Here is a 23,539-nt window from a genome sequence, read left to right on the forward strand (position 1 = left end):
TGAAAATAAAACTAAAGAGGGAAAAATTGACCTTGCAAGATACACATCAAATTTTCTAAAGTCGATCAAAGAAAAACATGTTATGTAATATGACCTAGCAGGAGAATCAGACACAGTTTCAGAACAACTAACAAATTTAATTTCTATCAAAATAAAATAAGAAAAATCTGAGATGCCCATCATTTGAAAATAACTATGACACTAATGTTTGTCAGGGACAATAAGTAATGAATACTACTGGTGTTCTCTCTATTGTCCTAGCCAACAAGAACTACATCACAGTGATTACTTTATCTTATATAATTAAGATTTCATAGACACTCAAGAGTATGAAAGTATATATGTACCCAAATAAAATAAAGCATGTGAGAAAGTTTTACTACATCTCAGTAAGATGCAATAAGGGAAGCTACCATGCTTATGAGGGGTAGCATAAAAATGCATAGGCTTTGGAGCCAGGCAAGGTCCAACTTTGAATTACAGCTGTCACTGACCTCACTGTATGACCATAAGCATGCAATTTCTCTTGGCTTTCTCAGATACTCAATGGGTATGATAATACCTGCCTATAGAATGGATCTGAGCATTTAGTGAGGTAACCTACATAAAGCTTCTAGCAGTGTCTCAATGTCCATTCCTTTGTACTATCATTGGTGAATAATTTCAGATTTTCCTCATCTGAGAAACTTAAGCATATTTACCTTCTAGATAAAAACACAATTATCAAAAAAGACAGTTTTTTGGTTACGTCTACTTCTTTTCATTAAATTGCCTCAGAATTTATTGCCTAATATTGGTAAGGGTTTGGCCTTGAACTTTTCAGAATCTTTGCAAGGTGCTGTGTCTTTGCTGTTAACTGAATATCAGCAGTGAAGAGACCATGATCACACACCTTTCCCTTGGTGAGCAGGATCAGGTGACACCATCTTTTTGTTCCAGGTGATAACCTGATACATTTTCCCATGACATTTCACAATTTTCTCACAAATACTTCATCATCTCCCCCACTCCCCAAAAAGTGTTGAGGACAGAAAAGTTGCCACTAAAGGGGAAAGCTGTTTCAGAAATTGTATTTGTGACTTATTGCCCCACTTCCATCATCCACCACTATGAGGTTTGGAATTTCTGGTTTGATGCTGATTTTCTCTTTGGGTTTATATACATTTACCTTTGTTTAAGTTGCATCTACTGAAGTATATATTGTTAGCACCGTTCATTGTGTTAAAACTAAGAGAAAAGCACTTTAGTGTCCTTAATGTCATCATTTTAAATAGACCTTTTAATTTGTTTCTCTGTTCACCCCATCTGCTGCCCAGGAGCTTCAGGTAAGAGGATGCTCTTTTTTCAGGTGTGCAAGCCAATGTTTCGCATTAATGCAGATTAATAACAACAGAGTTGCTTCTTCCTCCCTTCCAGCATATGTATGCCTGTTTGTATGCATATTCACATTGATGGGTGTGTGATATAAGATGTCTTTTTTTTCTCAATTGCTCTAATCTATATATATAAAAGCCTAAGCGACCATTACAGCAGAATGATTAGAATGACCAGAATGACCAGTCGCTATGACACACACTGGGCAGGCAGGCAGGCGAGTAGTTAGGAGTGGGCAGGCAGGTGAGCAGTTAGGGGCGAGCAGGCAGGCAGGTGAGTGGTTAAGGGCGAGCAGGCAGGCAGGCAGGCGAGTGGTTAGGGGTGAGCAGGCAGGCAGGAGAGCGGTTAGGGGCGAGCAGTCCCAGATTGCAAGAGGGATGTCTAACTGCCGGATGTCTGACAAATCAACAGTAACAGCAGTCTATGCCCAGTGTAGTATTCTAGGATCTAGACATTCATATTTCTGTGCAAGCTTATGGTTCTATCTCATGGTCAGTGGGGAATACCTCCAGAATTGTTCCCTGAAATAGTTCATTCAACCCATCCACTGATTTGGTGCAAGAGAATAAGTTTTTTGAATTTATATTTTACATTTATATTTATATATTTCTCCCAGTCATTTACACATTCTTTTTTTTTTCCTCTGTCTAGTTTTCTCATTTTTCTTTATATTTTTTTAATTATTCACATATTGCATTCTCTTTTTCTTTTCAGAGCTTTTGCCTTTCCACTTTTTTTCCACTAAAATGGCTATTTTTAAATTTCAGCACAATAGTTAGCATATGCATCAGGAAAAATTTTTATTTGGTGGTAATTTGTCACAGCAGATATAGATAAAAGGTGCAGATATGGATAAAACAGCAGATACAGCTACAGAATATAGAAATCATATTCTGAATCTGATTTCTTTGTATAATCAAATAGTCCTAAAACAACAATAAATGGGGTTGAATAATTATAATTTGTATATTATATCCAGAATGTGTTTAGGATTCTTACCTGTTGCCTTCTACCATTAATCACCAAAACAGATTTTGGAATAGCTAAGCATCTGCTTTATGAGAGATCTGTGAGATATTCTGTCAAGCTTTGTGTTATTAGGAACCAGAAGAAATAGCCCTTAAACAGAGGAAAATGAATCAATTTAATGCTCACTAATTTTAACAGTAATTTGCATATCTCATATTATATTTTTTATTAACTGAACTCTCACCATAAAAAGTTAATGGTGAGCCATCAGACAGTACTTTAAATGACTCATAAATGGAAGGATTCTATACTAGATGTTATTCAGATTACCTATTCATTTTGGTTAAACTTGCTTACCAATGAGATGTAATATTTCCCTTCTTTTATTCCTGTCTTAAGAGAGAGAAAAATATTGTGAACACACAATACAATATACAGATGATTTATTATAGAACTGTATACCTGAAACCTATATAATTTTATTAATCAGTGTGTCACCCCAATAAATCAATAAAAAGTAAAAGAGAGAAAGAAAGATAGAGAAAACCAAAATTAATTTCTACAAAAACATTTTATGTTGGTCAAATAAACATACTTAATATCATATGGTTTGTAAACAAAGTCTGAGATATAACTCACAGCTTTCTTTAAAACTTGCTTTGCCCTTAACCCAGGTGGTGCCTCACCCAACTCGCATGCCACCCAGGGCTCTTTCAGCGGCTGGGCATTACAGGTAGCCAACAAGTGGCAGCAGGTCTTGGTGTGCCATAAGTCTTTTGCTGGTAGCAGCAGGTCTTGGTGTGCTTGAGGTTTTTTGTAGCAGCTGGCCTTGGTTTGCAAGGTAGCCCCTCCCATGCAAATCCAAGCCCAGTATCAACTGAGGATTGCTAGGTAGTGTCTAACAGGTAACCCAAGCCCATAACAGGCAGCATCTGACATGGCCCAGCACTGGAGTCCTTCCCAAGGGGCCCCTAAACCAACACACACAATGGCCAGCCTCAGACCATAACAGAGAACCACCAGATTAGTGTCCCAAGTGACACACCCAAAGGGAGGTCTCAGCAGGCCCAGACCTAGCTAGCTCTTATGCTGTGGTCATTGATAATCCTCAAGCCAGCCAGGCTGAGGGTCAAACCTACCCACTGATGTGCCAACAGCAATCAAGCCTCAACTGCAACAGCAGGGCACACACAACCCACACAAGGCACACTCCTGGAAAACACAGCTCTGGTGATCAGAAAGAGTGCCCCCACTGGGCCCCACAGGACACCTACTATGTAAGGCCACCCTCCCAAGACTGGGAGACATAGCAGATCTACCTAACACAAAGAAATAAACACTGAGGGTAGACAAATGGAAAGACAAAGAAACATATCCCAAATGAAAAAAGCGGAAAGGAGTAGAACTCAATAGAAAAAAATAACTAAATAAAATGGAGAAAAGCAATCTACCAGATACAGAATTCAAAACACTGGTCGCAAAGATGTTCAAGGTACTTACAGAAGAATGAACTCAGTGTAAATTTCAACAAAGAGATAGTAAGCATAAAAAGAGACATTAAAACCTTATAAAAATACTCAGAAATAAAGGATACAATAAGTAAAATGAAGACTACACTAGAAGGAATCAACAGCAAATTAGAGAATTGAGTCAGTGATTTGGAAAACAAGATAGCAGAAAACACCAAATCAGAACAGAAAAAAAAACACAGAATTTTAAAATTAGGATAGCTAACGGGAACTCTGGGACAACATCAAGCATAACAATATTCTTATCATAGGGGTGTCAGAAGGAGAAGAGAGATAACAACAGATTCAGAATCTATTTGAAGAAATAATAACTGAAAACTTCTCTAACCCCACCTCTCCACACCTCAGTCTATACCCCTAGTGAGGCTTCGGGAGCTCCACCCTAGGGACCCACTTCTCCATAGCTGGGTGCAGCAGACCAGGAGATGCGAGGGGAAGCAGTGGAAGATGGGGGCAGACACTAAACTGACCAGGATGAGCGGGGCCGGGATGAGTGGGAGTGGCTCCTCCCCAGCTTCGTGCACTACTGCATCCCTCAGGGGATGTTAGATGCCAGTTTCAGCCCAATCCCTGTAGGCCATACTGAGGGACCCCACCAGTGCATGAATCCTTGCACCAGGCCTCTAGTACAGTCATAATAGGGGACTTTAAATACCATTGACATCAATGGATATACCTTCAGAAAATCAACTAGAAAACAGTGACCTTAAATGACACATTCAACCAGATGTTTCACTAAACAATGAATTAGTTAACCATGAGAATAACAAAGAAATCAAAAGATTCCTTGAGACAAATAAAAATGAAAACACAATAACTCAAAATCTATGGGACAAAGCTAAAGCAGTCCTAAGAGGGAATTTCATAGCAATGTGTGTCTACCAGAAGAAACAAGAAAAATGGCAAATAAACTATCTAACCATACATTAAATGAACTAGAAAAAGAACAAAACAAAATAAACAAACAAACAAAAACAAAGTGAATAGAAGGAAGAAAATAATAAAAATCAGAGTGGAAACAAAATACTAGTAGAATCTAAGAAAACAATAGAAAAATCACTGAAACTAAGAAGTGGTTCTTTGAAAATATAAACAAGATTAAAAAGTGTTTAACCAAAATCAAGAAAAAGAGAGAGAGATTAAAAAATAAGGATCTCTTATACAGCATAGAGGGACTTGGAGAATATTATGCTAAGTGAAATAAGCCAGTCAAAGAAAGACAAGTATCACATGATCTCACTCATATGTAGAATCTAATGAACAAAATAAATTGATGAACAAAATAGATCCAGAAACATAGAAGCATGGAACAGAATGTCAAATCTCAGAAGGAAGGCAGGGGAGGGTGGGTGGATGGGAAAAGATCAACCAAAGAACTTGTATCCATATATTCATAACCCATGGACACAGACAATAGGGTGGTGAAGGCCTGGGGCAGTGGGCAGGAGCAGTCTAGAAAAGGTCAATGTGAGGGAAAAAAAAGACATATGTAATAGTTTCAACAGTAAAGATTTAATTTTAAAAAACAAATAAATAAAATTAAAAATGAAAGAGGAGAAGTGACAACTGATATCATAGAAATACAAAGGATTATAAGAAAATACTAAGAATAATTACATGCCTAACAAGTTGGACAATTTGGAAAAAGTTGGATAAATTCCTAGAAACATATATTGAATTAAGAAGAAACAGAAAATCTGAACTGACTGATTATTATCAAAGAAATTGAATCAGTAATCAAAAAACTCCCAACAAACAAAAGTTCCAGACCTGAAGGCTTCACAGGTGCATTTTACCAAATATTCAATGAAGAATTAACACCTATCCTTCTCAAACTATTCCAAAAAATTCAAGAGGAGGGAAAGCTCCCAAGTTCCTTTTACAAGGCCAGTGTTATCCTGGTTCCAAAACCAGACAAAGACATTTTAAAAATTATAGGGATATAGCTCTGATGAACATACATGCAAAATCCTCAAAAATATTAGCAAAACAAATTCAGCAATTAAAACTATCATACACCAGATACATAAATGGCAGCTGTTAGTGGTACTGTTAGCTGATTATGGACAAGAACAGAGGTTGGAGGAAGGCAGGGAATTAGCAGAGCACCCGTGTAACAGTTGGCATGATGTGGTCAGGGTTGGGAATCAGTCAGCAAGCCTTAGGGCTGAGCCCACCCATGAAAGGGGCAATAATGATCAAGACCCAAATTCAACAGGGAGGCTCACTTAATCCACACAAGGTACATTCATAGAGCACCCAGTTCAGAGAATCAAGGACTCTATACCACTGGGTCCCACAAGAAGGCCACACCACTGAAACTGGAAGGCATAGCAATACACATAAACAAGCAAAAGGAAACAGTGAAAATGGGGAAACTAAGAAACAGGCCCTAAATGAAAAAAACAGGAGGAATCCCTGGAAAAAGAGGCAGGGAGTTTATCAGAAACAGTATATATAAAGTAATGGTTTTTAGAATGCTCAACAGCATGAAAAAGGATATAAAAACCATGAAAAACAACCAGTAGGAAATAAAGTATGACATAGCTGGAATAAGAAATACCCTGGAAGGAAATCATAGTAGGTTAGAAGAAGCAGAGGATCAAATCAGCAAATTATAATATAAGGTAGAAAAAAAATCACTCGATTAGAGCATCAAAAAGAAAAAATACTTAGAAAGCAGGAGGACAGGTTAAGGGAACTTTGGGACAATGTGAAATGAAATAGTATCCACATCATAGGGGAACCAGAAGGAGAAGAATGAATGGAAGGGATAGAGAACCTGTTTGAAGAAATAATGACAGAAAACTTCCCTAACCTGGTGAAGGAAAAAGTCACACAAGTTCAGGAAGCACAGAGAGTCCCAATTAAAAAGAGAGCCACACCAATATATGTCTTAATTAAAATGAGAAATATTAATAACAAAGAGAGAATCTTAAGGACAAGAAGAGAGAGATAGTCAGTTACCCACAAGGACCTCCCATAAGGCTTTCCAGAAGGGAATGACATGAAGTATTCAAAATAATGAAAAGAAAGGATCTGAAACCAAGACTACTATATCCAGCAAGGCTATCATTCAAAATTGAAGATGAAATAAAAAGCTTCCAAGACCAAATAAAAAAGGCTAAAGGAGTTTTTTAACACCAAACCAGCATTGCAAGAAATGCTAAAAGGACTGTTGTAAGAAGAAGAAATAGAGAGAGAGAGAGGAACATATGCATACAGGATAAAAATGGCAATAAATAGCCCTAACTGGTTTGGCTCAGTGGATAGAGCATCGGCCTGAGGACTGAAGGGTCCCAGGTTCGATTCCGGTCAAGGGCATGTACCTTGGTTGCGGGCACATCCCCAGTAGGGAGTGTGCAAGAGGCAGCTGAATTGATGTTTCTCTCTCATTGATGTTTCTAACTCTCTATCCCTCATCTTTCCTCTCTGTAAAAAATCAATAAAATATATTTTAAAAATGGCAATAAATAAGTACCTATCAAAAATGAACCTTAAATGTAAATGGATTAAATGCTCTAATCAAAAGACATATGGTGGCTGAATAGATAAGAAAACAAGGCCCATATATATGCTGTCTACAAGAGACCAACCTCAGAACAAAAAACTTACAGAGGATGAAAGTGAAAGCATGGAAAAATATTTTCATGCAAATAGAAACAAAACACACAAAAAAAATGCTTGGGTAGCAATACTTATATCTGGCAAAATAGACTTCAAAACAAAGGCCATGACACGAGAGAAAGATGGTCACTATATAAACTAATGAGAACAATCCAACAAGAGGATATAATACTGGCAAACATATATGCACCCAATATAGGAGCACTGAAATATACTTTAAAATTCCTGGAGGACTTTAAGGGAGAGATCAACAGCAATACAGTCATAGTGTGGGACATTAACACCCCATTGACATCACTAGATAAATCTTCCAGGCCCTCCCCCCCAAAAAAAAAAAATCAACAAGTAAACAGCAACCTTAAATGACACACTGGATTAGGTGGACTTAATATTTACAGAACATATCACCTCAAAGCTGCATAATATACATTCTTTTTTAAAATATATATTTTTATTGATTTCAGAGAGGAAGGGAGAGGGGGAGAGAGAGAGAGAGAGAGAGAGAGAGAGAGAGAGAGAGAGAGGATGATGAATGAGAATCATTGATTGGCTGCCTCCTGCACACCCCACTCTCGGGATCAAGCATGCAACCCAGGCATGTGCCCTGACCATGAATCAAACCATGACCTCCTGTTCATGGGTTGACATTCAACCACTTAACTGCACATGGAATATTTTGGAAGACAGACACATGTTAGGACACAAAATAAATATTTACAAATTCAATTAGATTGAAATCATATCAAGCATCTTCTTGAACCACAATGATATAAACCTAGGAATCAACTACAATTAAAAAACCCAAAAACATTCAAGCACATGCAAGCTAAATAGCATGTTATTAAGCAATGAATATGTTGCCAATGAGATCAAGGAATAAATAAATAAATAAATAAAACTCTAGGAAACAAATGAAAATGAACACACATTAACCCAAAATCTATGGGAAACAACAAAAGCAGTCCTGAGAGGGAAGTTCATAGCATTACAGGCCAACTTCAAGAAACAAGAAAAAGCTCAAATAAATTATCTAACCCTACAACTAAAAGAATAAGAAAGAGAAAAACAATAAAAGCCCAGAAAAAGTAAAAGGAAGACTGTAATAAAAATCAGAGTCAAAATTAATGACCAAGAGACTGAGAAACCAATACAAAAGATCAATGAAACCAAGAGCTGGTTCTTTCAAAAGATAACCAAGATTGATGAATCTTTAGCCATAGAGTTGCTGAATAGGGTTGTTTGATGTTTCTCATCAAGAAACAAAGAGAGAAGATCCAAATAAACAAAATCAGAAATGAAAGAGACAAAGTAACAAGTGACACCACAGAAATATAAAGGATTGTAAGAAAATACTATAAACAACTTTTTCCCAACAAAATGGACAACCTGAATAAAATGGGCAAACATACAATCATCCAAAGCTTAATCAGGAACAATCAGAAAACTTGAATAGGCCAATAACAATTGTTGAAATTGAAGCAGTAATCAAAAAACTCCCAACAACAAAATCCATGGACTGGATGGCTTCCAGGAGAATTTTACCAAACATTCAAAGGAAAATTAACACCTATCCTTCTCAACCCATTCCAAAATATTTAAGAGGAAGGAACACTTCCAAGCTCTTTTTACCATGCTAGCATTATCCTAATTCCAAAACTGGATAAAGACACTACAAAGGAAGAAAATTACAGACCAATATCCCTAATGAACATAGATGCTAAAATCCTCAACAATATATTAGCAAACTGGATCCCTTAATACATTAAAAAGATCATACACCATGACCAAGTGTGATTTATTCTGGGGATGTAAAGCTGGTATAATATTCGCAAATCAATAAATACATCACACAAATAATGAAGGATAGCTGGGCTGATGTAGCTCAGTGGTTGAATGTTGACCCAGGAACCAAGAGATCACCAATTCGATTCCTGATCAAAGCACATGCCCAGGTTTCAGTCTTGATCCCCAGTAGGGGGAATGCAGTAGGCAGCCAATTGATGAGGTTTCTCTCTCATCTCATCAATGTTTTGATCTCTCTATCCCTTTCCCTTCTCTCTCTCTAAAAATCAATAAAAGCATATTTTTAAAAGACCTGTCCTCAAAAAACTATAGGACATTAAAAAACAAAACAAAAAAACACAGCAAGATACAAACAAGTGGAAGCAAATACTGTGTTCATGGATTGGAAAAATTAATATCATTAAAATTTCCATACTACCCAGAGCAATCTATACCACTCAATGCAATGCCTATTAAAATAGCATTGGCATATTTCACAGATCTAGAACAAATATTTCAAAAACACATATGGAACCAAAAAGGACCCTGAATAGCTGCAGCAATCTTGAGAAAGAAGAAGAAATTGGGAGGGATCACCGGATACCGAACTCTACTACAAAGACATTGTGCTCAAAAAAACTTGTACAGTCACAAGAATAGGCATATAGATCAATGGAATTGAATAGAGAACCCAGAAATGGGCCCACACCAGTATGGTAAATTAATATTTGACAAAGGAAGCAAGAGCATACAATGGAGTAAAGACCATTTCTTCAGTAAATGGTGTTGGGAAAATTAGACAACTACATGCAAAAAAATTGGACAAGTACATGCAACTTACACCATACATAAGAATAAACTGAAAATGGATAAAAGACTTAAATGTAAGTCATGAAACATGAAAATCCTAGAAGATGCCCAGCCAGCATGGCTCAGTAGTTGAGTGTTGACCTATGAACCAGGAGATCATGGTTCTATTCCCAGTCAGGGCATGTGCCCAGGTTGTGAGCTCAATCCTCAGTAGGGGGCATCCAGAAGGCAGAGGATCAATGATTCTTATCATTGATGTTTCTCTCTCTCTCCCTCTTCCTTCTTCTCTGAAAGCAATAAAAATATATTTTTTAAAGTTGGTATTGCTTTAAAACAAAAAATTCTTTAAGAAAACACATGCAGTAAAATATCAGACATTTCACGTAGCAGAATTTTCACCAATACATCTCCTAGGGCAAGAGAAACAAAGAAAAAAATACGCAAATAGAACTATATCAAAGTCAAAAGCTTCTGCACAGGAAAAAAAAAAACAAACTCCATCCTCAAAATGAAAAGGGATATCACTGTATGGGAGAACATATTTGCCAATGATATATCTGATAAGGGGTTAGTTTCCAAAAATATAAAGAACTCATACAACTCAACACCAGGAAGACAAATGATCCAATTTTAAAATGGGCAAAGGTCCTGAATAGACACATCTCCAAAGAGGACACACTGATGACCAATACACATATGAAAGGAAGCTCATGTCACTAATCATCAGAAAGATGCGAATTAAAATGACTGAGTTATCATCTCACACCTGCCAAAATATCTACCATCAATAAATCAACAAACAACATGTGTTGCTAAGAATGTGGACAAAAGGGAACCCTTGTACACTGTTCCTGGGATACCAAATTGGTGCAGCCACTATGGAAAACAATATGGAGTTTCCTCAAAAAGATTAAAAATAAAACTACCTTATGACTCAGCATTTCCACTTCTGGGTGTATAACTGAAGAAATCCAAAACACTAATTTGAAAAGCAATATGTACCCCTTTGTTCATTTCAGTTTAATTTACAATAACCAAGAAATGGAAGCAACCCAAGTTCCCATCAATAGACAAGTGGATGCTATGAAAGGCTGCCCCACAAAAGGTGCAAAACACGTGAAAGACAGTGTGGCAAAGGGAAAGCAGTGTGGTTCTGGGGAGAGAAAAAGCCACGGTTTTGTTGTTGTTTTTGTTTTGTTTTGTCTTTGTTTTTATCCTCTAAACTCAGAACACAGGACTTTTCAATTGAAATTACTCACCCGAGGCTTTGGTCCAGGGAGGGAGGCATGGACTTGAGGTGCCTGAGGAGAGGCTGGGGAGGGAAGCAGGGCAGGGAGATGTGGCCAAGAGTCCTGCATTGGAACATTCCTAAGCCTCCAAACCTAAGCGGCAAATTCTTCTCAGAAGAGCTTGCCCCTCCCAGTAGCTTCAAGGCAGGTGATAAAGCCTGCCACACCCTGCATTTTGAGCTTTCCAGAGGAAACAAAGGCCGAAGCCAAGTTTACTGGTCTGAATAGTCCCAAGGAGCCCTCAGTGACTGGATTGAAAGAGGAGCCATCTGCTCCACTATTCTGGGATCCAGACTGATAAAAATTCCAGGTTTCCAGCCAACCCCATTGGTCTCCATACAAGGATTTCTGACTAACCAAGGGCAGATTAATATTTTGGGCCATTCGTGGAGGAGTAGCTCTAGGTCAGGGAATAAACAGCCATCTTATTCCCCAAAAGCAAAACAGCACCAAACCCACCTAAAGCCCTGTCCGAAACAGACACTTGAATGATTAAGATTGACAGCTGGCAGACAGGCAAAGAGGGCAAGTTGGCCAAGGCCTGCAGAGACAGACATGAGCAGAAGACCAGTGGATCACTTGGAGCTTCAAACAGGGTGCTAAAAGGCAAAAGACAGTACCTGACAGTGGTTATCACCTAAGTACCTAACAGGAAGCCCAGAATTGGCAGACAGAAGAGAGGGGTCCTAAACCAGCTCCAATGGGGCATTAAAACTCGGCTGAAGTGAACACTTCACTTTTTTATTAATTTTTATTTTTTATGATTATTTTCTTTGAACCTTTTTCTTCCTCTCTTTTCTTTTTTTCCTACTGTTTTGCTTCTCCTTTCCCCATTTTAGTTTTCCCCTTTCCTTCTTCCCTTTTTTTAAAATTGATCTTCTTAATCTGCTTTATTGATGTTATTATTCAAGCCTCTGTTGGTTTATTCATATATCTAATTTCCTCTTCCCTGCTCCTACTCTATTTCCCCTTCTCTTATCTTTTTGTTCATTACTCAATTTTTTAAATTTTTTTCTCTCTTCTCTTGCTTTTTTCTTCTCCTAATTTTTTAGGTTGTTTCACTGCCTAAATTTAGGCCTACCTGCTCTCTCCTCTATTCTCCTTTTCAAAAATAAATATTTTTTATTTTTTCTTCTTGTCTTCACATTTTTTTTCTCCCTCCCCTACTCTAAACCATGGTCCTTCCCCTATTCCTCCAATTCCTTGACCTTATTTTCTTTATTTAAGCTCTGCATCTACTCCACCCTTTTTCCTGGGTGTATTTTGTTTGTGCTTTTTGGTTTATTTGTTTGTTTTGTTGTGTTTTCTCCCCGTTTTCTTTCTTTCTTTCTTCCTTTGTTTCTTTCTTTCTTTCTTCTTTTTTGTTTCTTATATTCATTCTTGCTCTCTTTTCTCTTTCCTAATTCTCATTTCTCTGATAGTCACTTTTATTGGAATTATAGGTGTTTTGTGTACATTCGTGTTCTGCTCCTTCTGTGTCATGTCTTGTGTTGTATTTTGTGCTGTTCAGTCAGCACCTCAAAACAGTTGGCATGACGTGGTAGGGAGCAAACCAAATAATAAGACACCCTGAGAGGAGACTCTGTCCATGAAAGGGACAATAACATTCAAAACCCAACTACATCAGGAGAACCCAAATATCTCAAGGAGAAAGTATCCCTTGAACACCCAGCCCAGGAGACCTAAAAGACTGTACCACTGGGTCCCACAAAACATCTACTACATAAGACCAATTCAAAAAAGCTGGGTGGCATAGCAGTTTGATCTAATACATAGAAACAATTACAAAGGAACAAAAAAATTGGGAAGACAAATAAACAACCCCCAAATAAAAGAAAAGGAGGAATCACCAGAAAAGGAATGAAATGAAATGAAATGGAGCCAAGCAATTTGTCAGAGTAATGGTTATAAGGATGCTCAAACGACTGGATGAGAAATTCACCAACAAATATAAGAATCAAGAAGAAATGAAGAATGACATAGTTGCAATAGAGAACACCCTGGAAGTTTTCAACAGTAGATTAGAAGAAGCTGAGGACCAAATCAGTGAGTTAGAAGAAAAGGTAGAAAAGCAGCTAAGCAGAGCAGCAACAGAAAAAAAAAAAAATTAAAAAGCAGGAGGAGAGTCTAAGGAAGCTTTGGGACAACATGAAATGAAACAACATCTACATAATAGGTGTGCCAGAAGGAGAGGAAGCTGAGCAAGGAATAGAAAACCTGTTTGAAGAAATAATGACAGAAAATTTCCCTGATTTGGGGAAGAAAAAAATCCACAAGTCCAAGAAGCACACAAAATCCCAAATAAGATGAACCCAAAAAGACCCACACTAAGACACATCGTAATTAAATTGGCAAACACCAATAACAAAGTAAGGATCTTAAAGGTGGCCAGAGATAGACAGAAAGTTACCTACAAGGGATCTCCCAGTAGATTATCAACTGATTTCTCAACTGAAACACATCAGGCCAGTAGGGAATGGAATGAAATATACAGAGCGATGCAAAGCAAGGACCTGAATCTAAGAATACTCTATCCAGCAAGGCTATCATTCAAAGTTGAAAGTGAAATCAGGAGCTTCACAGGCAAAAAAAAAAAGTTAAGGGAGCTCATTACCACCAAACCAGCAAAGCAAGAAATGAAATGCTAAAGGGACTGTTGTAAAAAAAAAAAGGGGGGGGGGGGAATAGAAAAGGAAGAAGGAAGACAGGCATAAAGAATAAAAATGGCAAAAACAAGTACCTACAAATAATAATATTAAATGTAAATGGATTAAATGCTCCAATCAAAAGACATAGGGTAGCTTAATGGATAAGAAAACATGACCTATATATATGCTCTCTACAAGAGACCCACCTTAGAACAAAGGACTCACAGACTGAAAGTAAAGGAATGGAAAAAAATTTTTCAGTCAAATGAAAATGAAAAAAAGCTGGGGTAGAAATATTTATATCTGACAAAATAGACTTCAAAGTGAAAGCCGTAACAAGAGATAAAGAAGGTCACTTCATAATACTAAAGGGATCGATGCAACAAGAGACTATAACTCTGAGAAACATATATGCACCCAATACAGGAGCATCTAAATATATAATAAAAAAAAACTTCTGGATGATATCAAGGGAGACATTGACAACAATACAATCATAGTAGGGGACTTTAATACCCCACTGACATCACTGAATAAATCTTCTAGACAAAAAATCAACAAGGAAACAGCAATCCTAAAGGACACTCTAGAACAGATGGAACTAATTGATATCTTCAGAACATTCCACCCCAAAGCTACGGAATATACATTCTCCTCAAGTACACATGGGACATTTTCAAAGATAGACCACATGTTAGTGCACAAGCTAACACTCTACAAATTTAAAAAGATTGAAATCATATCAAGCATCTTCTTAGGCCACAATGGCAAGAAATTAGAAGTCAGCTACAATAAAAATGCTCAAAACAATCAACTACATGGAAACTAAATAGCATGTTATTAAACAATGAATGTGTTACCGAAGAGATCAAAGAATAAAATTTTTAAAAATCCTGAAAACAAATGAAAATGAACACACAACAATCGAAAACCTATGGGAAAAAGTTAAAGCAGTCCTGCTAGGGAAGTTCATAGCACAACAGGCCTACCTAAAAAAGAGAGAGAGAGAGAGAGAGAGAGAGAGAGAGAGAAATTGTAGTAAGTTATCTAACAGTACAACTTAAAGAATTAGAAAGAGAACAACAAGAATAGTCCAGAACAAGTAGAAGGAAGGAAATAATAAAGATCAGAGCAGAAATAAATGACATAGAGACAAAAAAAAAAACAAAACACACACACACACACACACACACACACAAAAGATCAATAAAACCAAGAGCTGGTTCTTTGAAAGGATAAACAAGATTTATGGACCTCTAGCCAAGCTCACCAGGAAACAGAAAGAGAGGACCCAAATAAACAAAATCATAAATGAAAGAGGTGAAGTAACAACTAACAAGTACCTACAAATAACACAGAAATATAAAAAATTTTAATAAAATACTATGAATGACTTCATTCCAACAAACAGGACAACCTAGACAAAATGGACATATTCCTAGAAAAATACAACCTTCCAAATCTCAATCAGGAAGAATCAGAAAACCTGACTAGCCCAATAACTACTGATGAAATTGAAGCAGTAATAAAAAAATAAAAAAACTCCCAGCAAACAAAAGCCCTGATCCAGATGGATTCATAGGGGTGTTTTACCAAATATTCAGAGAACTAACCCCTCTACTCCTCAAACTATTCCAAAAAAATTCAAGAGGAAGGAAAACTTCCCAACGATTTCTATAAAGCCAGCATCACTGATTCCAAAACCAGATAAAGATGGCAAAGAAAGAGAACTACAGGCCAATATACTTGAAGAACATAGACGCTAAAATCCTCAACAAAATTTTAGCAAACTGGATCCATCAATACATGACAAAGATTATACATCATGACCAAGTGGGATTTATTCCAGGGATGCAAGGCTGGTTCAGTATTCACAAATCAATAAATGTGATACAGCCCATAAACAGATGCAAGACAAAAATCACATGATCATATCAATCGATCCAGAAAAAGCATTTGACAAAATCCAACACCCTTTTTTGATAAAAACTCTCAGCAAAGTTGGAATGAGGGAACATACCTCAACATAATAAAGGCTATATATGACAATCCTACATCCAACGTCATATTCAATGGGCAAAAACTAAAATTATTTCCCCTAAGAACAGGAACAAGACAGATATGCCCTCTTTTAACACTCTTGTTCAACATAGTACTGGAAGTCCTGGCTATAGTGATCAGACAAGAAGAAGAAATAAAAGGCATCCAAATTGGAAGGGAGGAAGTAAAACTCTCACTATTCACAGATGACATGATACTGTGCATAGAAAACCTTAAAGACTCCATCAAAAAACTACTAGCTTTAATAAATGAATTCAGAAACATAGCAGGATACAAAATTAACACCCAAAAATCCATAGCATTTTTATACACTAATAGTGAACTCTGAGAAAGAGAAACTAAAACAACAATCCCATTTACCATTGCAACAAAAAAAATTTTTGAGATATTTAGGAATAAACTTAACCAAGGAGGTAAATGTCATGTACTCGGAAAACTACAGGACTTTAAAAAAAGAGATAGAGGAAATATAAACAAGTGGAAGAATATGCCATGTTCATGCATTGGTAGAATTGACATCATTAAAATGTCCATACCACCCAAAGCATTCTATAGATTCAATTCAATCCCTATTAAAATACCAACTACATATTTCACAGTCCTAGAACAAATACTACAAAAATTTATATGGAACCAAAAGAGACCCCAAATAGCTGCAGCAATCTTGAGAACTAAGAGCAAAGTTGGAGGAATCACAATACCAGTTACCAAGTTATACTACAAAGCCATTGTACTCAAAACAGCCTGGTACTGGCACAAGAACAGGCATATAGATCAATGGAAAGAAACAGAGAACCCAAGTCACTATGCTCATTTAATATTTGACAAAGGAGACAAGATCATACATTGGAGAAGAGACAGTCTCTTCAATAAATGGTGTTGGGAAAATTGGACAGGTTCATGCAAAAAAAAATGAAACTAGACCTCCAACTTACATCATACACAAGAATAAACTCAAAATGGATAAAAGACTTAAATTTAAGATGTGAAATCATTAAAGTCCTAGAAGAAACTATAGGCTCCAAAATCTCAGACATCACTCATAGCAATATGTTTACCAACACATCTCCTAGGACAATGGAAACTAAGGAGAAAACAAATAAATGGGACTACATGAAAATAAAAAGCTTCTGCATGCAAAAGAAACCATCGTCAAAATAACAAGAGAGCCCACTACATGGGGGAACATATTTGTCAATGATACACCTGATAAGGGGTTAATCTCCAAAATATATAGGGAACTCATACAACTTAACAAAAGGAAGACAAACAATCCAATCAAAAAAATGGGCAAAGGACCTAAATAGACACTTCTACAAAGTGGACATACAGAAAGCCAAGAGGCATATGAAAAAATGCTCAAACTCACTACTCATCCCAGAAATGCAAATCAAAACAATGATATATCACCTGTCTCCTGTCAGAATGGCTATCTATCATCAACAAATCAACCAACAAGTGTTGGGCGAGGTTGTGGAGAAAAGGAAACCCTAGTACGCTGCTGGTGGGAATGCAGACTGGTGCGACCACTGTGAAAAACGGTATAGAGTTTCCTCAAAAAAATTAAAAATGGAACTCCCATTTGACACAGTAATCCCACTTCTAAGAATATATCCTAAGAAACCTGAAACACTCATCAGAAAGGATATATGCACCCCTGTGTTCATAGCAGCGCAATTTACAATAGCTAAGACTTGGAAACAGCCTAAGTGTCCATCAGCAGATGAGTGTATAAAAAAACTATGGTACATTTACACAATGGAATACTACATGTCAATAAAAAAGAAAGAACTCTTACCATTTGCAATAGCATGGATGGACCTGGAGAATATTATGCTGAGCAAAATAAGCCAGTCAGAGAAAGAAAAGTATCACATGGTCTCACTCATATGTGGAATCTAATGGACCAAATAAACTGATGATCAATAATAGACCCAGAGTCATAGAAGCCTGAACAGACTGTTGAACCTCAGAGGGAAGGCAGGGGAGGGTGGGTGGGAAGAGATCAACCAATGATCTTGTATGCATATATGCATAACCTGTGGACACAGACAATGGGATGTTGAGGGCCTTGTTGGGGGGGGGCGGGCAGTAATGGGAGCAGGCTGGAAGAGGTTAATGGGGCGGGGAGGAGAACCTATGTAATACTTTCAACAATAATGATTTTTTAAATGCCCAACTGGACATAAATACATTATGGTCCAACTAAAATATGGAATATTATGCAAGCATTACATTTTATATTTCCAGAGACTTTTTAATGAGAAAGAGATGTGTTTAAGAGATTATATTTTTTAAAATATTTTCTTACATATATTATTTAATTAGTACTAAAGTTAAATATTACTAATTGCCACTGTTAAATATTCCTAAATAATAGCATGTATGTAACAGAAAACTAAATAAAACAGAAAAATAATTTTTTTAAAAAAAGTTATACTTTTTATTCAGAAAAAAACTATATATGGCATGATTTCACTTTCTTTTGAAGGAGAATTATGTATGTGCATAGAATATATATATATATATATATATATATATATATATATATATATGCTTTGTAAAAATACACATAGATTTTAAGAAATAAAAGAAAATCAAGCAATGGAATGATGAACATTGGTCCCAGGTTATAAGTCCCTGGTTAAGAAGGGGTGCAGAGGATGGGATGGGGTGAAAGTAACCATTTAGTTACATAAAGGTCATTGTCAAGGACATGGCTTTTATTTGGGGAGGTGGGTTCATGGGTTCTTATCACCTAATCAAAAGTAAAATGAAATAACAATAAATCATGAAAAAAAAGAAAGTGTGATACATATATGTAATGGAATTTTACTCAGCCATAAAAAGACACAATGAAATCTTACATTTGCAACACCATGGATGGACCTAGGGGGTATTATGCTAAGTGAAATAAGTCAGACAGAGAAATAATTCAAATACCATATGATTTCACCCAGCTGGCATGGCTCAGTGGTTCAGCATTGGCCATTGAACCAGGTGGTCATGGTTCAATCCCGGTCAGGGCATATGCCTGGATTGCAGGCTCAATCCCCAGTGTGGGGTATGCAGGAGGCAGCTGATCAATGATTCTCTCATCATTTATGTTTCTATCTCTCTCACCTTCTCCTTTCCTCTCTCTCTAAAATTCAATAGAAGCATATTTTTTAAAAATAAAAATAAATAAGTAAAAATATCATATGATTTTACTTACATGTGGAATCTAAAAAACAAAATAAATGAACAAATATAACAGAAATAGACTCAGATATGAGAACAAATTGAGGGTTGCCAGATGAGAGGTGGGCTGAATGAAAAAGATGAAGGTATTAAGAAGTACAAATTGGCAGTTACAAAATAGTCACAGGGATATAAATTACAGCATAGGAAATATAGTCAATAACATTGTAATGACTGTATGGTGCCAGGTGGGTCCTGGAAATATTGGGGAATCACTTAATAAAGCATATGATTGTCTAACCACTATGCTGTGCACCCAAAACTAATACAAAATAATATGGAATGTCAACTGAAATTGAAAAAAAACTTTTTTTAATGTACAGGCCATCAATAATGCTTGGTACCAAGTCAGTCATTTCAGGTCCAGGAAAACAACTACTTTCTGTGTTGGGACAGTTTTTTAAAATGATCCAGAAGCAAAAGTTAAGCCCTGCTGCTGTGGCCTCTGCATCGTGCATGACTGGACGGATTTCCTAGCTGCTCTCCCATCTTCTTAACTGCATTTTATCTGCGAAAATGCTGAAATGTTTGCCTAATTCTCTTCTCCTTGGTACCCGGAGTATGTGGAATATGCTAAAAGCATAGCTCCTACTTTTGCTCCTTCTGAAAACTGTACTACAGTAGGGTTGGGGGCACATCTCTTTTGAAGTTATTTTACTATTAATGGTGTCTTTATTACAGATTTTTAGAAATAGATCATCTATGAAGTGTACCCCAATCAAGTTTTAAAAAACACAATATTACCTACCACACCATACAAAAGTATGTGATCAGTCTACCTATGATGCAATATACGTGACGGTGAAAACAGTATGCTTTTACTACTTTTCTCATCATGTCACCAAATGTTTGGTACCAAAGGATATGAGGGCTTGAGAGTTCATAATGCAAATATTATTTCTAAGTCATGACTAATTGAATGTGTGAAGATGTGAGTAAATTTAGGCATAAAAAAAATAGCTTATGGTATGATTTCAGGGTGAGAGTATGGACAACTTTAACTGGGGAGTACGCAGACGATCTCTGGACAGTCTGGACAAGTGTGACATGAAGCTTCTGGAGGAGCACCAGCTTTCAGGAAGCTCTCCCAGCCTAAACAAAATGAACCATGAGGACTCTGATGAATCGTCTGAGGAGGAGGACCTGGCCACCAGCCAAATCCTAGAGCACTCGGACCTCGTGAGTAAAACTCTCCCACTGTGGGAACTGGCAGACGTGTTTCTGGAACTAAAGCAGTAGCAGTGTCCAGTTGCAGTTAAAGAAACTTCCAGAGCTGCTAAACCAAAACGTGAACCATCATGTGGTGTCAAACTGAATCTCAGTGGCCTCTTCTCTGTAAGTTGTACACGGAAGCAAATGCTGGGTGTTTGTTATACTATTAACAATCTCTGGATGCCATCAGATCTGTTAGGGCCTAGATTTCCCCCAAATAACTTGCATTAGGCTGAAACCTTTTAAAAATTCCTCAAATATCTGAAGTTTTAGGAACTATGACAGACATTTTGATGTGGTTATCTGTAAATGTGGGTGTTTGTGTGTTAAGAGTGCTATGCCATCACACCAGGTCGCCAGCTCCCAATTTTAAGTTCTAATAACAGTGAACTATGTACATTAAACAGGACCTATCAACCAACAACTAGCTTGCTCATACAATGGTCTATACTCTCATGGAAAGAAGAATTCGAGCTTTTGTGGAAACATCACACTGTATTTTTCTTTCCTTTGCTTTGTCAACAGATCATGAATCTCTCCCCTTCTGAGGAGGTCAACCCTGTGGAATCGCTCACATCAGCCTGTGAAATGACCCCCGCTGACTCTCATTCCTTTAGCACTAGAATGGCTAGCTTTGACTCTTCTTTGCCTGATACGAATAGTCTTCAGATTTCTGAGGGTTCCAAGGTGAAGAGATTTTGGCAATTATGATTGTAATTTTCTTAAAGGAAATGTCCTTCCAATTTTCTGAGAATTCTTAGGGGGTTGCAAGTAGAGGGTCTAACTTCATCTTTTTCTTTCTTCCTTTTTTTATGTAATTGAGTTTGTGCACCTAAGCCTATGTTTTAAGTTGTTTTATCCTCCTAACTTGAGCAGCCACTTCTTGTTGGTTGTTAGAGATTTGATAGGAGGTCTTCTAAAAATGAAACAGTCTGCATTTTCCATTCAGCATGAACACAGCTGATTAATTAATGGCAGAACAAACTGGTATATGTCTGAGATCGCTGTGACTGGGAAACTGCTGTTTTTTGTCATGACTTTTATAAAACAATGTGCTGTTGAAGTGTGGGTGTGTGCATGTATTGGAGGAAATTTTTTCCTATGTAGGAACCAATTATACAATTTGTACATTGATTCAAGCCTCGCCTTTTGGCATACTATCAGAATTTTCAGTATTATGAACAAAACAGATTCACCCAAACAGCCCTTGCCAGGCTCTCTGAAGAGAAAAGTAAGTAATGAATACCATTTTCTTATTTAAATGGTCAGCTTAAAAGAAAAACCTAACAATGTATATTTAATTTAAAGCTTATTTATCAAAATTTTCAGAAAATATCCTCTCCATAAAACTAATTCCCACCTTGTATTCATATATAGGGTATCCCAAAAAAATGTACACACACACTTTGAATAATTACAAAGGCAGTTTTTTAAAATACATTTCATTTTAAAAATTGACCTATCAGCTGTTAAAGTGTGTATATATATTTATGGGACATTCTGTATGTGCTCTTCAGATTAGAATTTTGTCTTCTCATATTAGACATACCAACATAACCTATTCCTATTAAGATAAAGTTGTCTTTATCTTGAGATTGGTCATAATAATATGTTTGAAAGAGAAAATAAAATAAGAAAAAAATTTATAAAAGTATATTCTTTCTAATACTTCTAATGGGAAAAAAGTCATAATGGGGAAAAATGTAATATTCTGTATTCTTTTATGGTTCACTAAAAATGGATCTGAGATCTAGGAAAATCTTACACACTATAAACCAAGAACAACCAACCAAATTGCATCACCTAAAAATATTGAAGCTTAAAGAAAAGTTATTTCTAAGATTGCCCCATTGCAAAGGGACTATGATCAAGGATTGTTAGAATTAGTAGAGCCATTTTTTAGCCAAAAGGGGGGCCAGAAAGAAAATTTATCTGAGATTAAAACTCCAGAATCCTAAAATTAAGAAATTAAATTTCATGGAAAGGACATCACAAAATAAGTGTCAAGTTATTAGCACTTGATGTTTCTCATTCTTAAACTAGGCATTTTTCTATCTTTAATGCTAAGTTATATAGATTGCTCATGAAAAGCATTATCTAAATAATAATATTTTTATGGACACAGAGATATCATCTAATTCTATCAAGGAAAGATTGAGTTTAATTTCTGAAAAGCTATCTCTGTTTAACATAATCTGGTTTCTGCTATGTTTTATATACCTATGATGTTACAAAGAGAAAATAAAAGATATTTTTATAGGAACTCAGGTGTCCTCTAATAGATTAAGTTTATGTACACTAACAACCCAGACCAATCACCCATAGCCAGTATCATTGGCACCACTCCAGTTTTAGAAAGCAGCAAGAAACAGATATGGATAAGCCTCCAAAATCCAGTATTTATGAGCAATTCTTTTAAAAACATGAGACACGCTAATTCCCTAACACATCTTTAAACACCCCTTTTAATTTCCCTATTAATCCTCAATTAAAATACTAAATTGGTGGCAAGATGTCTGTGATAATGCTCTAATTTGTAGACATTTCTATTTTGCCCTGATTTTGTGTTTGTTTTAAGAAAATGATTCACTGAAGCATATATGTGTAATTTCTCTTCTCTTCTAGTCTGTAACCCAGTTGTCTTCCTTCCACTCATAAAGAAAAGTCAGTTCTACAGCTTTTTTTCCATTTTACTTGTTATGACTCCTTCCTGCCCCTCCCTGATCCCAGTTCTACCTGCCCTGCAGCCCTTTCATTTCGCTGCTTGTTCTACATTTTATAGTAATGAGGAAACAGCCCCTCATACGTCAGTGGATCTCAGAGGGTTTTCAGTGTGGAAAGGTCTGTCAGTGTGGCAGCTTAGTGATCACTATGGAGCATTCATGCACACTGGATACATTTCTTGAACATCTACTATACTGTAACTGAGGGTTCTAAATTCTAATTTCCATAGGTGAGGAGTTCTGTGTTGGAGAGTTATATCTGGATAGGCTGGGGT

At 36.7% G+C, this 23,539-nt stretch overlaps 1 protein-coding gene across 5 annotated transcripts in view; it reads left to right on the forward strand.

Annotated features, from left to right (window-relative positions):
- FRY (FRY microtubule binding protein) overlaps nucleotides 1-23,539 on the forward strand; it is a gene marked incomplete at its 5' end in the record, with an annotated part of 648,830 nt that overhangs the window by 534,430 nt on the left and 90,861 nt on the right. For 4 of the 5 annotated variants that reach the window (XM_079773965.1, XM_079773962.1, XM_079773963.1 and 1 more), the window contains 2 exons: nucleotides 20,308-20,508; nucleotides 21,067-21,228. In XM_079773965.1, the coding sequence (XP_079630091.1) occupies nucleotides 20,308-20,508; nucleotides 21,067-21,228 (363 nt within the window). The remainder of the gene's footprint in view (nucleotides 1-20,307; nucleotides 20,509-21,066; nucleotides 21,229-23,539) is intronic. The other variant, XM_079773964.1, reaches the window with a different exon arrangement.

Source organism: Cnephaeus nilssonii (genome assembly GCF_951640355.1).
Source record: "Cnephaeus nilssonii genome assembly, chromosome: 6".
NCBI classification, from domain to species: domain Eukaryota; kingdom Metazoa; phylum Chordata; class Mammalia; order Chiroptera; family Vespertilionidae; genus Cnephaeus; species Cnephaeus nilssonii.